The 18,588-nt window shown below is 32.0% G+C and overlaps 1 protein-coding gene across 7 annotated transcripts; it reads right to left on the bottom strand.

The window, feature by feature from the left end:
- Positions 1-436: 436 nt before the first annotated feature.
- On the bottom strand, positions 437-16,845 carry LOC148620211 (uncharacterized). 7 transcript variants are annotated; one of them, XM_088580902.1, is made up of 8 exons: positions 16,796-16,845; positions 14,583-14,615; positions 13,760-13,829; positions 11,800-12,159; positions 10,128-10,322; positions 7,949-8,152; positions 6,766-6,872; positions 437-5,290 (listed from the first exon to the last, which is right to left on the bottom strand). In XM_088580902.1, exons 3-8 carry the CDS (start codon positions 13,815-13,817, stop codon positions 5,048-5,050), a joined length of 1,167 nt encoding a protein of 388 aa, XP_088437028.1. In that variant the 5' UTR covers positions 13,818-13,829; positions 14,583-14,615; positions 16,796-16,845; the 3' UTR covers positions 437-5,047. The 7 variants fall into 7 exon arrangements, with proteins under 7 accessions (XP_088437028.1, XP_088437032.1, XP_088437026.1 ...); XM_088580906.1 differs by having other exon boundaries at positions 14,589-14,615; positions 16,796-16,836; XM_088580900.1 differs by lacking the exon at positions 14,583-14,615 and adding an exon at positions 14,279-14,451 and having other exon boundaries at positions 16,796-16,817.
- Positions 16,846-18,588: the final 1,743 nt, after the last annotated feature.

The raw sequence follows: 18,588 nt of genomic DNA, 5'->3' as shown, positions 1-18,588 counted from the left end.
CTATTCCAGTTTTTTGATACATGTAGAAATTGATAACTTGCCCCCTGTGGTTTAAAAAGAGCAATGGTGTCCATGCTTTTTGATCAGAATCTAAACACAATTTTTGTACATAGTACCCGAAGGAACATCTGTGCAAAGTTTCATATAATTCCACTCTGTAGTTTCAGAAGAAAGGATTTTTAAAAAAATTGTTAACAGACAACAACGATGACAGATGTCAAGTGATGGTGAGAGCTCACATGGACCATTGGTCCTAGTAAGTTAAAATTGTCCATTTTGTGTTCAAGTTTCATCTAGATTCATTTCCTAATATTCAAGGCCATATCAAGAAACCAAACATCTATGACCAACAAAAGTTCATACCAATGACTAAAACTACAATTCTGCCATCACATTTTATAAACAGCTTTTTGGATGTGAATAAAAAAAATTAAAGTTTTATAAATTGTCTTTAATAAAACAACTGTAGAACTTTTAACATTATTTACAAACATAATAACTATACAACAATAATGATATAATACTTAAGTGTCAGTCTTTATAAGAATCAGGCAAATTGGGAAAAATCAGAAACATGCACATCAAAAACCCCCTCATCTAACAGTATAATTTCACTCAGGGATGCTTTTTGAGAAGACCAATATTTGATCTCTACGTCATTTGATTTGCTCAGAATTTTTTTAATAGAATCTTAGAAAAATTAGGGTTTTGACAGAGTTATCTGCCCTTGAAATGTTTAATTTTCAGTTTATTTCAATGAAATTGCAAGTCAATGGTCCAGCATGATATGGAAAACCTTGTCTGTTTTCCTTGATTCTGATTGTGCAAAAAGTCAAAATTACACTATCAAAGTGATGGGTTTTTTTTTATACCATGTTTCACCTTATTGCCTGATTCTTCCAGGGACTGAGACTTAACAGGTGGATCAATAAATTTTTCAAAGGGGTTTAAGAAAAAAAAAGAAAAAAAGAACAAAAATGGTGAAACACAACAAATACACCATCATATAACTCTTATATACCGGCTTTTAGCCAAATTTTGCATGCAAACAAAACAGAGGTTCAAAACTTTGGAACCCCCCAATCCACCACCAATTAATGTCGTAATTTGGTCCCTGTCTATAAAAAATAATATAATACATAGGCTCAATAATTGAACATGACTGTTTATGTATTTCAGCTAAATTGAATACATAATTTTATGATAAGTGTTAATGTGAAATTCAAGTGAATCAAGTTTTCAAATACAAAAAATACCAGTTTTATATATTGTAAATTTCGATATGCTGTACTCATGTTTCAAGGAGAAACCTCTAATCAGCAGCATTAAAATCAAATATGTAGGAAGATAGTAATGAATATAGTAGTATACAAGAAGAACTCATAACCAAATCTATCGAAAGAGGAAGCCAAATCCATCACAGAGAAGTTCTACCATGTGCAATGCAAGGAATGAAGCCTCGGTGTTTTACGTATTTTGAAATGAATGTCATAAGAAATTACTGGTAACATATGAAATTCATGTGAAGTGAAGTTTATGTAAAAAAAAAACACAGAAATCTCAGGTTAAATTCATGAAAACTTTGTGTGAAGATCTCTGCTTGCCTGTGCAGAGTCTTCTGAATGAAAAAATTGACATGAATAAGTTTTTATTTTAAACAATTTAAAGATGATGACCAAATATTTCAAAACCTGTATTTGAACACCTAATTATACAAAATTAAACAGAATCTTTACATTATTTATGAAGACATGATATATAATTCTAATCTTGTAACTTTTAGAAATAAGAAAGAAAGAAAGATATAGATATAAATTTGAACCATTTGTCCTCAAAACTTGTAAACTTACATTTGTAAAATTTACCTCTCTGAACAGTTAAGGGTTAAAAAGAATATTTCAACAACAAAAAATAAAACATGATCACATGTTTTACAGTATAATTCACTAAGTTTCTCATCTATATATTCATTAATTCAGCTTGTTCAGATCATACCTGCCAAGTGTCACTATTTGTGGAAGATTTTCCCCATGACAGCCCCAAAACTTAAGTAGCACTCCAGCTAAGAATCATGCAAAATGCCTACATATTTTTATTTATGATATTATTTGATATTACTTAAGTAAACATAAAATTACCCTTGGATTTTCATAGAACCTGTGTTCATAAGAGATAACAAGTTCATAATTATATATAATACACTGTATAATTCAAAATTAAGGGACATACCTCTGTAAATGACAGTAAAATACAATAGAAATTGTTGGATTATTTTAAATGTGGATTATCTCCTAAAAGCAGATAGATTTGAATGAATAATTATACACTTTATCATATAGACCTATAAAACGACATAATAAAAAATAAATGTGGCCGTTTTTGGGGTGCATCACATTTTACAAAACTTGCACAATTCTTACAAAGATTACTACTTAAATTTTCAAAAAGGAATATTGACCACAATTTAAAACCAAACATTCTGATAAGTAGCGCATTAGATTTGTGTTGTCATAAAACAGCCAGAAAACAACACTGATGAATATGAAGGCCCCTTAAAGGTTTTCTTAGGTGCTATGGTCTATTTCATGCATAAAATCCCCATAGACATTTTCAAATGCTGGCAGGCATGTAAGATTGCACAATACATTCCTGCAAATTATAGACTGATAATATTCACATTATTACAATAATTCAGAATTATTTACAACACACAGTATTGCAATTTTGATTTTTCCAAAACTAACTGTGACTAAATTTTCACAAAATTTTTATAACTGTCAAAATTATTGTTATGTGAATATTTTGACTGTCAAAATTTTTATTTTCCACAACCATAAAACATTGCTATAATTCCTTATAGTGTTACTTGTCGTGGAGATGGATTTTTTTTACCAATTTCTACATATTTTTTCTATATATTTAAAATAACCATTTTAAGGCCATTTAAAGTTAATATCGGATCTCAGACCAATTGTCATGAAATCGATTGAGGGAGGGAGAAGTTCCTATTAACCACCCCCTGAAAGTACTGAGGCTGTTTTTTTCTACTGTTTATACATGTATATAAACAATTATAAGAGGAGGTGCATTCTTTTTATTCTTTTTCTTAAAAAAAGACAAGGGTGAGGTCTCTCTCTGAGACCCACAAAATTACAAAATAAATTATGCCATTAATAAATCTTAAATATGAGAAAAAGATTTCTCCAGATATTACAACTATTCCAATTTCCTTTTTTTGTGAAAAGCACAATAATTGCCAAACTTACTGAACATACATGACAACCTGTGGAACATTTAATGAGGGAGATTCTTTCCAATTGACACTGTCTCATGTAGAATATTTTTTGGAAAAGCAAATTATTTATGCCAATGATTTTATGAAAAGCAGAGGATGCTTACCATACCGGTGTACCTGGTCCATGCTCCCAGTTTTTAGTGGAGTCTGAGTTGCTCATTTGCTTTTGTTACTTTATATGTATGATTTTAGTTACTTTATGATCTTTGTTGTGTATGTCGGTTTTCATGTCTGGTCTTCGTCCCTGGATTACATTCTTTTGATTACCGCTATAAACTTGGTTCCCTTGATTACTTTTTAAAAAGTCTACAAACAAAGCAAAAATTGGCAAGATTGAAAGTAAATATACAGGAAAAAGAAAGCATCATAATGGTAAAATTAGGATTTAAAATGGAGGAATTCCACTAAAAAGCGAAAAAAAAATCATGTCTGTTATGCAAAAAATTTATTATTTAGTATTTTCACAGAAAATATAGTAACTCTAACCAAAAAAAAAAACTCCCATAAATTTAACATTTTATGTGGTAGATACTAAAATTTACATTGAATTTTACAGGAATCACCTACCCCCCTCCCTCTAATGTGGGAGGGTATATGAATGAATCTCCCACCCCCTTAATGTGGGAGGGTATATGAATGAATCTCCCCCTTAATGTGGGAGGATATATGAATGAATCTCACCCCTTAATGCAAGAGGGTATATGAATGAACTGACTACCTTTACTGTACTATCATGGTTTTGAACTCCCTTCGAAGATGACTAGAGAAAATTATGACTGTGTACTTATAAAAAATTATTCTACTTGATGGCAGCATGGCATGTAGTAAAACAGAGAGAAAATGTCGCCTTCCAATGTCTTACGACTAGCTAAATAAAAAATACAAAATTAAGTACTGTATTCTTATTTTCACTAGTTTCCCTAGCAAAAAAAAAACATGATGATGAATCACTATGCCCTAAATAACAGAATGAATCCTTGTTAAAAGTGAAATTAAGTAGCACTCTAGCTAAGAATCATGCAAAATGTGATATATGGTAGGAAAGCCTACATATTTTTATTTTTGATATTTTGTTTAAAATGTTATAGTAAACAGAGATTAATATGTGACTTTTCATATAATCTGTGTTCTTAGGAGTTAAAAATTATACAGAATGTACTTAATTCAAAATTAAGGAAGACAACTCTGTAGATGTCACTAAATTACAATAGAAACTGTTAGATTTTCAATGCAGATTATCTCCTATGAGCAGACAGATTGGAGTGAATGATAACATTTTATCATACAGATCCACAAAAACAACCTACAAACAAGGTGTATCATATATTACAGAATTTGTCTTACAAAGACAGCTACTTAAACAGTAGCTTGGTTGACATCCACAATTATGTAAATAAGTACAGAGAAAACTATTTCAACCGAACTTCTTTTGGACTCTGAAATTGATTCATTTAGACAGGTGTATGGTTTACCAATTTTCAAAATACATTTTTACATTGATATAAAGGAACTTTCAGTGTCCGGTTTAGACATATTTTTTTTTTATTTAGGGCTTGATTCAAGTAGGTTTCACTGTTACCGCGAAATATATTGGTTTACAGTATTCTCAAATACTTCCTCATCTAAAAGTATGACTATTTACATCTAAGTTGGTAAAATTGAGGACTTCAGAAAAATTTAAGGATATAGAAAAATGTTCAACACAATTTGAATATTTTATGAAACGGAGGCTCGGCTATTGAACATGAATGCCTACTTGCACTTAACAGAACATCTCATAATATTAAGAGAATAAGAAATCAGAGGTAATAGATACCGGGAACAAATATGAACAGTTTCTTCCAACAGGAAGTAAAGTTCAGCTAGGAAGATCACAAATTTCTTCCAGATGTCTTGATTTAGACAAGGTGCTTCGTGGTCCATAACAAGATCTTCAATGGCAGTTAAAAATGTCACTATGCACAGTTTATCTCCTTTGTCCCTGTAAACGTCTTTCTGAAAAGGCAAAATGTTTTCTTATAATTAAAAATTACTTCAGAATCTGGTCCCAGCGCCACAAAAGTGAAAAAATACTTTAGTCTGAATATATTCTCTACTTCCATGGTAACTTCAAAAATCTCTAAAATAAAGGCCATCACAAACAATTAAGAATTTTCTCAGAAAATAAATTTTTCAAGTTTTTTGCACTGGGCCTAGATAAAGGCTTTACATTTTTTTTCTCTATACCACTTATTCCTACATAGGTTAACATTTTCACGTGATTTTCAGCGTAATCTAGCAAATAAACTTTGTGTCAAAGTTCAAGAGAAACTCATAAGAATCAGGCCTTCATATGAATTTCATGTGAAATTTTCGCATGAAAATCATATAAATTCCATGTTAAATTTATGTGAACATAATTACATGAGTGTTTCAGAAGAACTTTATATTAGTCCTTGTATATCAAAACCTATCATTAAATCCAATAAAAACCAATAATTCTATTTTACCAGTTGAATAAAATCACTAGAATTTTCTTGATTTTTGTCTCAAAGTGTTTTTTTTTTTTTAAATAATTCTTATATTTTGTGCACTCCTAAGACCCAAAGAATGTTGTGCATTTTTTTAGCAAACAGATCATGATTCTGAAGGTCATATGTCAATATATGGACCAATCAGTCCATATACTGCAATTTGAACCGAAAGAACTCTAACTATTTGCTACATTATACTTTTTATATGTATATAGTTTACCTAAGATCATTAATGTGGAAGAAATGAGAAAGCATACACAACATCTTACATTGTGATGTCACATTCTTAATTTGAAAACAAGGGAGTCCATAAATTTCCTACTGGTCCATATGATGTTACATGGACTGGCCTTTATATCAAAGAAAGTAAACAAATGAAAATCTAAGTATTAGTCCCTGTAAGAGTCAGGTGGTAAGTGAAACATGGAATAAAAAAAAACATCATTTTGACAATGTAATCTATGTACCATTAGAATCAAGGAAAAAAAACTAGATTTTCTGTATCATTCTGGACCATCGAGTTACAATTTCATTGAAATGCACTGAAAATGAACATTTCAAGGGCAGACAATTCAATCAAAAACCTAATTTTTCTAACATTCTATTGAAAAAATTACGAGTTAAGCCAGTGATGCAGAGATCAAATAATGGTTTTTTCAAATAGAGAAAGTATCCATGAGTGATATTACATTGTCAGATCAGTGGGGTTCTGACATGCATGTTTCTGATTTTTCCCATTTTGCCCGATTCCTACAAACATTTACACTTAAAAGTATAATTTAGTGAAACAAGTTAATCAGTGATGAACACAGATTAAAAAGCAATCCTTTGAACGAAAATACTACATTTTGCTATGCTACCAAGTATACAAGTTATCTCAAATTTATGGAATAACACAAAATCATTGGTGCAAGTTACATTCTGAAACTTAAAACAATAATTGATATTTTGCCATACCTTGATAAGATCACAGCAGAACTCTGCACTGAGACGGCTATTCTGACCTGATAATATTCCCCGAAGGACTATTTTAAGAATCTCTATATAATCTTCTTTACAACATTCTATAGACCAAGACAAAAATGATGATTGATAATTATATGAAATAAACAAGCAAGCACGATAATAACAATACATGTACCATGGATATCAATATTCTAAGGGGAAAACAATTCACCATATGTATCAAAATCACTGCATTTTTTTTGACAATTCGGTTCACAGTATGTTCACAGACTCGGAGAAAAAAAAATATTGCTTAAATGTTTGATTTCAAATGGAATGATGGATCATATCCTTACTATTTATTTCCTGTTATGCATAAGCTTCTTTGTTTTGTGAAACATGGCGACACCCATGAAGGACGCATGTCTATTAAATGTATTGTGACACATACAGTCAAGCACATCCAATATTGCAATAAATATCATTTGAGAAAAAAAATGTACTGTTACACCCCTACAAATTCATTAAAAATTTTATAGTAATCTGATTCTTGGCGGATATTTCAAATTGTACCAGTCTGTTTGAATTTGAATTTTTCTCGCAATACGAATGTTTGCACCTTAATTTTAGTGTGTAGGAGGTGCCACAAAATATCATAGGCATTCTGACCCCAGAACAAACTTTTTCATGGCCCTAAATTATAATTAATTCAAAGCTGTTATTTTCAACATTTGTTCTGCTAGAATCTTGGTTCCCTTGATTACTCTTCCCTATGTACAGAAGTTGTAGCTTGGAATTTATATTTGTAGTTTTTTTTCTTTTTTGGTTTTTTTTTTGTTGTAAAACAAATGCCATCAATAGATAACATGCACTCAAACAAAAGAAATGAAACCATGAAACAATGAAAATTTTTTTTTATTTGCACCAAAATTACACTTCAAACTTTGTACAGTGTCTTCCCAATGTTCATTCCAGTGGCAGATTCAGGGGAGTGTTGCCCAATTTTATCAGAAAAATTTTACTTTTTGAAAAAAATATGGTCAAAATGAGCGATTGATAACCTGGAACCTCATTCCTTTTCTAAATTTCAGATTTTTAATTTAACTTTTGCCTAAACTTTACAAAGACATCCATATTTTAGATTTCAAAGCAAAACAAAACAAAAAAACAAAACACAAAGTTTATAGCAACAAACCTTTATTCCTGTAAGCTTTGGACAAAACCTTAACGTCTGTCTGTCTATGTAGGGAAAAGAATCTGTTCATTCTAATCTGATGATGCAGAGTCTGGCTTAAAATTTCGGCATTCATATGACGGTGAACGGCAGTTTTCAACGTACTCAGATCTACACTAATCTGTCTGTGCTTCTGAGTAAGGCATGGATTGATATCTACAGGTTCTGAAAAAAAATTGAAAGATGAATGAGAATTTTATTTTAGTATTGAAACCTATGACTGTCTAAACCCTGGATAAACCAGAAACCTTAGTAAACCAGACATTCATACTAGTTTAAGGAGGTACACTTAGGGTAAGGGACACAACCCTTACAAATCATTGGAACGTTTGTATTCAGAATTTTACATCAATCTCATGTAAGCATCAAAGTAGCTTGGACTGATTTCATTCTGTTTCAAATAAAAGCTTGGTAGGCCTTGGTAAAATTGAACATGATACAAACATATCACTGATTTCATGAGTTATGTCCCTTACCCTAGGTCTACCTCCTTAAATATGTCCTTAACCTGTGTACACCAAACACTTGTCTTAACCAAACAAACTTTCAGTTCAAATGAGGTTGGCTTTAAGCAGGTTTCATAGTACATATAAATATACCTATTCTTTATTCAAGAATTACCACTTCCAGTCATCATTCCAGGAAGGTACAGCTTGTTAAACCCAAATTCAACAGATTTTATAGCTCGTTTTATTGTACTTTACCACCACTATCCCATGTAAGGGGAGGCCAGAGTACTCACAAACATGTTTAACCCAACCACATACTTTATGTGCCTGTCTCAAGCCAAGAACCTGTAATCTGGTGGTGGTTGTTGTTTTTAATGTTCATTAAGATTCATTTACATTTTTGTATAGATTAGGTCCATTTTCAACTTTTATGAACAGTTTAACACTATTTATTTTGGGACCTTTAACAGCTTGTAAAGGAAAATATGGATTTAAAAAAAAGGAGAATTTTAATTTAAGCTGGAAAAAATCATGTCTAGGGATGGACAAAAATCCTATCTGTGTTGTTATGAATAATTGGGCCTAGCTCCATAAAATCTTCCAATTAAATCTTCTTCTCAAAAGTTCTAATCATACATAGCAAGATTAATTAGTGTAAACATATTAATTATCCAGTGTTCATTCCAGAAAATTGACAGTAAAACAGGGGGTCATTTTCAAATAAATGTGCTACTATGGCGATTTGATAGACGGTCATCTTTAGATAACAGGAAATATTCAACTAACAAATACATTTTTTGTAAGTTAGCCTCAGGTTCGTATACACTTTATAATTTCATATTTTGGTGAGAGGTATATTCCGCTAGGATCTTGGTTCCCTTGATTACGCTCTCTCAAATCATGACAAATGAATAAATAAAAACATCAGTAAATGTTTCCTATTTATTATGGCATTCTGTTGATTCAAATTCAATTTGATGTTGCAGCTCCACTTTTCAGTTATTTTCGCTATCATATCCAACCCAGACCCACGAACATTCAGTTTTCTATTTCACTAGTAATTCTTCAGGTTAGCCAGCCGTTCTGTTTGTTTTCTGTCAATAAGCTCACTTGTCATTTATTGGGTGCCATCAGCAGGGTCAAAGAAAACAATCGTGTCCTCTACAGCAACACCTGCATTTTCCAGTTGTTATGACCAGAAAAAGTTTAACTTTTGTTTCTTCTGTTACGATCGAGCCTGTTGGTGCTTTAAACAACAAAGTCGTCCAGACATGGAACAAAAAAAAAATCCAGAAATTCAGAGATCAACCTAGGAAATACAGTGTGCCTGCAGGGCCCAAATGTCACACTTTTTGTGCAACATACATAAAATATCTGCTCCAATGGTTCAAGGGATGCAGTCTGAAATGAACACTGAATTATCGCAAAGTTGTAACTTTCGCTATTTTTGTATTGGACAGAAGTGCATGAGAAATAGGACCAGCAAATTTGATTTTTAACACTATGAAAAGCTGACCGTGTTTTGGAAGTGCAGAGATGATTCCTGCAAATGTGTTCCCTTGACAGAATGTGCAATAATAAGATCCAAGAAAATTGATATGTTCACAGTATTTGAATGGTGGAGGAATTTGACATGTTAAGGACATTCTCAATTTGAGGTCTTTTCATGAAAGCAAAACATTTTAGAATACCTGTATTTATTTGTGGGTTATTATTCAGAACAACCCTTCTTACTGGACTGTCCTGGCATTGGACATGGTCTTCCTGGATATCTGTTTTCCAGACAGGACTATATTGGCGTTTTCTACGGCCTTCCTGCATTTTTGTTTCAACAGTCTTTTCATCATTCCTGTTGTAAAATCTATTGTCATGCTGATATCCATCTGCTAATAAACACTTTAATATTAACAGATTAATTTAATATTTTTTTACAAGCTTCCTGATTGGATGGTTTCTCTTTGAGTAAACCAGGTTATTTCGTATAACCTGGCTTGATAGTATGACATCATTAACGTCAAAAAGTCAGCACTCCATAAATAATTCAAAAAAAAATAACATTTTCATTACAAATCAATCATTTATATTTGTCATGCTAATATCCATCTGCTAATGAAAATTTTAATATTAATGGTTAAGGAGTAATCAAGGGAACCAAGGTTCTAGCAGAAATCAAAAGAATGTAATCCAGGGACAAAGACCAAACATGGAAAATAGACATACACAACAAAGAACACGAAGTAAATAAAATCATACATACAAAGTAACAAAAGCAAATGAGCAACTCAAACTCCAATAAAAACTGGAAGCATGGACCAGGTGCACTGGTAGGGTAAGGGTCCTGTCGTCAAATCTATATATTCTTGCCATGGTTACATGTACATGAATGTATTGTTTATTACTCCACTGGAGATGGTTAAACAAGATATTCAAGAAGATTGTTAAAATCTTAATTCAATCATAGAGAGTGGAGAAATAATTTAAATCAAGAATAGGCTTAAGGAGAACAGGTTCTCCCTGGAGATCTGGAGAAAACTTGGAAAATATAAATTGGAGGAAAACTCTTGCAGAAATTTAATCAACACCTGCTGGTTAAAAAGTCACATGCATTTCAATGGGTAGAAACTTATTTTCATGTTTTCAGAATACATTTTATATCAATTCAAATTTACTACTATTCATAATCATTTTTGTGACTATCACTTTGTTTCAACATATATTCCAAAATGAATGGACTTATTCACAGCGATTCATTTTCTTGACCTTTAACTTACTCGCAAAATTAGTGAAAATAAATTGAACACAAAAAACAAGCAGGTTTACAGTAATTGTGAGAAAGCTTGCCCTACCAATGCACCTGGTCCATGAATCGAGTTTTTAGTGAAGTCCAGGATAATTCATTTTTGTTTCTATATATGTGTGTGTTGGTTAAGTCCTTTGTTTTGTGGGTCTATTTTCTTTGTCTTGTCATTACCCCTGGAATATGTTCTATTTTATCAACTCTAGTCCTGGTTCCCTTGATTTCCACTTAAATTATGTTTTCTACATTTTCCTATGAATATATAGCCTACACTTATTCATAAGTGTAAAAGTATTGTTTAACCCTCTTACAGGATTCCCCAAAAAGTTACCTCTAATCAACATACTGTGAAAGTACCTTAATTAGTGGATACCCATTTTTATGGATTAGGGGAGAAACACAAGTTCGTGGATTCTTGAATTCATGATTTTCAATATCCCCATCAATGGAAATCTCTTTTTGATGGGAACCAGATTTCGCGGCTTGGCCTACCCATGAAAACCACAAAAATTGATACCCCACGAATAATAGTACTTTTACAGTACTATTGTTACTATTACATGTACCTTTGTCATCAATAGTCGAACAATCTCTTGTCCAAGTCGCTGAACCTTTACCCTCTTTTCCATCTTGGTACACAACAACTTGAATGTCCTTTAGGGCAGTGCTGCTAACATTACAGTCATTCTGGTTGTTACGTTGACTGATATAAGTATAGCTATTAGAACTGTTATGTTGACTGTAACTGACATTTCTGTTGATACATGTACTATTGTTGTTGTTGTTGTCATTGGAAAGTCCTATTTTTAAGCCTTTGTTTGAATTGTTGTTTCTTCTATTGTCATTTAGTTCCTTTGGGAGTAGAACTTTTCTATCTGACCTAAAGTCTTCCTTTGGGGGTAAAACTGTTTTTTCTGACCTAGAGGCTATAGAGATAAAAGAAATACTGGTACATGAATATGGCAGCCTTATTCCATTGGTTTGTGACGAAAGAAATTAAATATGATATCCTTACTAGGTTCATTTGTTATTAGTACATCATATATTTCAAAATTGATTTTTTTAAAGACATAACTTTGTATGAACATGGAACAGGGGCTTAATGTTAAAGATTGTCCTATTGTCCGGAACAAGTAAATTAAAAAAAAAATAAAATTCAGACAAGCAGAAGTTAAATACACTTGCCTGAAGGACAACTAAATTTGATGTATTTTCCAAGTTGTATTAGCTAATGGACGACCCAATTCTTCATTTGGGCAAGTTGATATCTCATCAACTTGCCTGATGGGACACAAAATTTCAACATCAAACCCTGCACTGAGAAGACTATAGTTACATAGGAATGCAGTTTATGTAGATTGAATAAACATTGTTTCTTCTGCACCATGAATCACCGCTACAATTGGGCAGTGCTTTAATTTCATATGGATCCATTGGTATTTCAATCCCTTGTATCTTTATTGGTATAAGTAGTGAGTTACATGTGTAATATAGCAATTCTAAAAATCAGACAGAAGGCGATTCATGCATGTCAGAAACCCATCGAATTCAGCTTTATTTCTTGTTTAAAAATAAGAATTATTGATAACATTACCAGTCTTAATTTTCCATTTGCTGTTGCGCTTTTGAGATAAATATCATAAAGATTGTACATGAAATTGGCACTTCGCAAGAGTTACTGTTCTTGATTTGGTTTCATTTGGTCGATTAAGTAGGAGATGAATGTATGATTTTTTTAAAAAGTGCAGATCTGAATGCAGAAATAATTATGGATATGCAAAAGTACAGCATATATAGACTGAAAAAGCATCATTTGTTTGGTGGGTTTTTCTATACCATGAATCACTTTACCATTGGCAGTGTCTGAATTTTATGTGGACTGGTACTTAATTCATGGTCTGCAACTTAATTAAGCCACTAGGAAGTCTATTTATAAAAACTTTTCCAGGAAAAAAGGACCTCAGCAAGAAACCACCTGAGCTGGACCTGAAAGATTTTAATTCCACAATATATTTCACCTGCAATCTAGCTTAATTTAAATCATTTGATAGCTTAAACAAATGTAATTAATTTTCTGAAAGTGGAGAAATTAAGAACGAAAAAAAAAAATTTAAGATACATGTACATGTAAATACAAAATTAGTATTTTTATGAAAATGATTCATTCTGATACATGTACATGTATTTCACATAGAAGAAAGTACATGTATAACAGATCATTATACATTTCATCATATAGACAGGTCTATAAAGCATCTTAATAACAAAAATAAAAATGTGTAGCCTTTTTGGGATGTAAATGTATCACATTTTACCGAATTTGCATGATTCGAACACTGCTTCATAACTTTTCCTGTTAAATGTTTTATACTTAAAGTGCCCAATGAACTTCACTTACCAAAAAAAAAGAAAATGAGTGGTGCCACTTGGTTTTTTTAGTAATGAAATACCTTTTTTCACATGCTTAAGCTTCGTGTAAAATTTTTTGACAAAGACTGTTTGAAATCATCACCTCTTTATACATACCTGGTATGGTGTAGTATTGAATTGTTGGTCTTTTTTGTCTCTTCTTTTCAGTTTCCATAATCCCAAACAGCTATAAAAGAAAATATAAATACAAAAAATGTATGGAATTAACAAATATTGAAAACAGAACTGAAGTTTTTCACTAATCAATGTGGAGAATTACAATAAAGCACATGCAAGTTTTTTCTGTTAACAAGATGTAAGAGATACACCATAGCATATCATTTAACTGTACAAATTTGAATTAATAATCAATTGACATACATGTATTGATACCTCTTGGCTTCATACATGTATAAGGCCAAAAACAAAATACTTGTCTGTTTATGGTAACCTTATAAGTTACAATGTACCATATAAATGTACCTTTTTTTTTTTGCCTTCCCTAGCACATTTTACAGTTACCTTACCGGTATACCTTACAATGTACTGTATACCTTTTTTCTGCCTACCCTAGCACATTTCATTTGTACTTTGTATTTTGTTTATAAAATGCAGTTAACCATTTTTTTTTAATACCAGTTTTTCCGAAGCTCCGTTGGACAGTTGGATATCACCAGTAAAAAAAATCTGGAACGCCATACCGGAAGTCCAGAAAATTTCCAATATTAGTCATTCTTGATTCAGGTCAAAATGGACGGTAAAACATGTTTCGGTCCTGAAAATAGTATGTCATCACAGGACCAAATGTCCTGAAAAAAGAAACTGAACCTTTGGAAAGACTGAAACACTACTTACTTAAAGTCAAGATATCCTCCCATACATTGTAACTGTCTACATAAAATAATATTAAGATAAAATGACTTTACCTACATGTACTTACATGTACCTGCACTAGTTTTCCATCCAATGTAACCTTAAAACAGATACAATGTAAATGTATATACTTTTTCTTGGCCCAAGTACATTTGTACATGTACATGTAAAAGACAGAAAATGTCAAAAGACACTACTCTACAACTGCTTTCTAAGTTACAATTCTTAGCTTTTCATAATGATATATATACATTGTAAATGACCTTTCATCTACATGTTTACATACCTATGTGCATGTCTTCTATGAAAACTCACACATCAGGTTTAGGAATTAATTTTTCCAGCAGAGTTAGAAATAGCAGCCTGCCCGCCAGCCCAGGACTAACTATTTTATGGCAGGGCTGGCTAATTTTAGCAAAGATTTATATAACCATATAGTAAATATATAGAAAAAATTGTAATCAGGACTGGCTAGAATTTGAGTGAGTTTTCTACCCTGTTTCAAGCATAAATAATGTGAGATACATGTACCTGGTTGTCACCTTTTCTGCAGATATGAACTGTAAAAAACTATTAAGATGTTGTAAATGTCTGTCTAAATGCAAAGATAATGAAAATTTATCACCGTTTTTAAGACAACAGCAATACTCGCCAATCTACTCACCAAAATTGTATTCCTCAACGAAAATAATTGTATCAGCAATCAGACATTTCGTTGATAAATTTTGGCAGGACAGGGAGAAAAATCGGTTGGTAAGAATTACAAATGTACTTGCTACTCCTTGACCAGTACATGTGGCAGGATGGCAAAGTCAACTAAGATTATTTCTTTACAAAAAGTCTGACAATTGCAATGTGTATAAACAGTAGATCATTATTTACAACCGAACCCTGATTTTGTCTTAAATCAATATACATGTATGTAACAATGCAATTCTCAAACTGATATCATGACCTTTAAAAATGAAAATGGTAAAAAAATTCTCTTTGTTGGTTTAAAAAGTTTTTCCTTGCATTGTTCTAAGGAAAACTTTAAAAATGGTTTTAAAATTACACTTCACCCTACCATTATTATAGTTTAAGCATGACAAATATTGAACATACAAAATGTATATATATCATGCAAATGCCAATATCTAGCCACAGGTTCATGTTTAGATATTAATTGTAAGTCCTTGGAGACTGCCTATCCCACTTTAGGAGAGTTTGCCAATCTCATTTGTGATACTCACTAATTTGCATATCATTAAGTGTCAAATTGGTTGGCAACTAAATAAACAACTGATAATTTCATGATTAGAATCCCATTTTTAAAAACTTCATAACTTTTTTGTTATTTTCTATCCAATTTTGGTTATGTAAAATGTTTCATTTAGCTAAAACTATTCATATTTTGTATGTGAAATTTAACATTCTTTTACTTCAAAAAATAAATTTGTAATGATATTCATATGTAAACCTCTACTTTAATGTAAAATTATTCCTAAAATTTTATGTTCATATACTCTACTTACTGAATATTTATTTAAAAATTCCATGGATACAAAAGTTTTATTTGCAGTTTAGGGAACCAAAAGAATGTTTCAATTACATATGTACCTTAAAAATTGAAAAACTTATGATGATTTTAAATTGATGCCCAATGCCACTCAATGGATTTTTTGCCAATCAAAACCATATCACAAGAAAGTGATGACATCTCAAAGAACTCTCTTTTAAAACAATGAGCTGTCATACAAGAAATGCAATTTTACGGTGAGCCAATTGGGCAATATTTTAGAGCAAAATATCAACAATCTGTTAAGATATTTTTTTTTCTTAAAATTTTGGGCATGAACTTTCATGGGAGATGATGAAAAAATGGTTGGCAAGAATTTTTGCTAGAAAGAACTTCCCCTTGACCTGCTTGGTTTATGGATTGCTGCATCACAGTAACAAGAAAACTGGTTTTTATGATTATGTGTGTTCAAAGGGGACTGAGGGACATCCAAACCAACAGTACTTTATAGATCAAGTGCTGACAAAATTAATTTGAAAATGAAATATATTGAAGCGAAAACAGAACTTGTAATACCATAATCCTTTTTGGAATTCGGTGCTGGAGATATTGGTGGTGGTCAAATCCCAACGGACAAGCTACCACTCTTCCAGTTTGTTGGAAATTACCGATGGATCTTATTATTGGGCATAAATGCATAATTTGCATGTTTTGGAATATTTTTGAAAATGTAATATTACACGGGAATGTCTAAAGAACTCATAAAGTCAATTTTACTTTACCTCCACCGGAAAATTTGTTGGTGCCTCAGACTCTTTGTGTGATCTACGTAACAGAAATGTATGCACAAAATCAAAATTTAGGGACCACCTCAAAACACTAATTGAAAATTACTTTTTTTTACCTGAACTCCTGAAGACGTTCTCAATATCAAGGCATAAAACAAGATGCCCACGTAGGAAATTATGTAATGGTTACATTGGAACAAAAATGGCGGTGTAATTCTAAATTACAGGGTCACAGATTTTAGAAGACTTTTATCAGTAACTTCCAAATTAAAGAACCTATAGCTTTAAATCCGCTGGCAATTAAGCGCGTGGGGGTATAATAATTAAGATTTTGCCGCTGGAGATCACAAACATTTTTACTGAAGGTTGGGGTTCGTGTTTGATGTTTGATCTTCCCCTTGTATATACAGATACGTGACCTAATTATTCAAAATTCGGTCCCCTCATAGTTTGTTTCATGTAAAATCACGCTTTTTTCAAAAAAAATAATTAATAATAATAATTGAAAGATATACCTCAATTAATTTTCACGATTTTCATAAATGTTGAGATGTATATCTGAAATTAATATACTATTTATTTGAAACAGATTTTCTTATCAAAAGTATTCAGTCACTAGGTTAATTCCCAAGAAAATTGATTACATGTTTACACTATTTCCAACTGAATTTATGACACTTAATTCTTACTCTATTCTAAACACTCAGACACTTCTAAAATTGACACCGTAAAACGTCATCTAACTGCAAAATTTTAATTTCTACATATATTCTGATAAATAATTAAAAGAATTAGTTGAGAGCTATTCCCTTGACAATTGTTTGAGAGAATAATCAAGGAAAAAATGTAGTCCAGGCACAAGAACCGTACATGGAAAACAGACACACAAAACAAAAAAAAAGAAAAAAGAAAATCACCAAAATAATACATACAAAGTAAATGTGCAACTATTTTAAACAGGAAGCATGGACCAGGTGCACCGGTAGGGTAAACGTTCTCTGCTTTTCTAGAAACACCCACCGAGTTGCTGATAAACAAGTTTAGCCAAGGGTAGACGAAAAAGGAAAGGAAAACTACTACACGTTGAACATATCAGTTCTCACGTTGCAAATGGATACACCATATAACGATTCACGAGTTCAGGATGACGACCAATAAACTTCTGTAGTGATGACTACAATCTTGTAGCAACATAACCCTGTTCAAGAAGTCTAGTTGTAAGAAGTCTTGCCCGATACAAAAAGTCTGCGTAGTTACGACAAGCTCTGGCATAACGTACGAGTTGCGATGAGAGAACTCCATACGCAGATGGTAAAGGGATGCGAAAAGGTGTGATTTTACATAGAAAGTAAAGGTAAAATTACCACCAGTGACCGAATTATACGTTTGGCACTTATCATTAAGTACATCTGGGAGTGTATACGTTCGTACGCCAATTGCATTTAGCCACTGATCGACCTTTTTTATGTGGGGGGTGGGGGGGGGGGCTTCAGAAATAACATTAACCGTAATTTAATGGCTTTATTATTATTATTATTACTTTTAAAAAAATCTTAGCCCTCTACGTACTGAATAAAAAGTTTGGTGTCATGATTGGATCCTGAAATTTATACCCCGATGAACTGCAATTAGTCTAAAATCTATCATTATGCCAACATTCTGATGATCTACTGGAAAAGTTGTTGTTCGTATCTGAATGATCCCCAGAATATAACGAGAATATGTATGGAGTATATTGTCAAAGTGACAACCCCACCGGGATGAAAATGTCAGCCCAAAGCCACTCA

Source organism: Perna viridis, chromosome 4, assembly GCF_037379345.1.
Source record: "Perna viridis isolate PV_CMFRI_1.1 ecotype Kerala chromosome 4, ASM3737934v1, whole genome shotgun sequence".
In the NCBI taxonomy this organism is placed as follows: Eukaryota; Metazoa; Mollusca; class Bivalvia; order Mytilida; family Mytilidae; genus Perna; species Perna viridis.
Note: the sequence above shows the minus strand (reverse complement) of the source record. Positions and strands in the feature narration are given on the sequence as shown.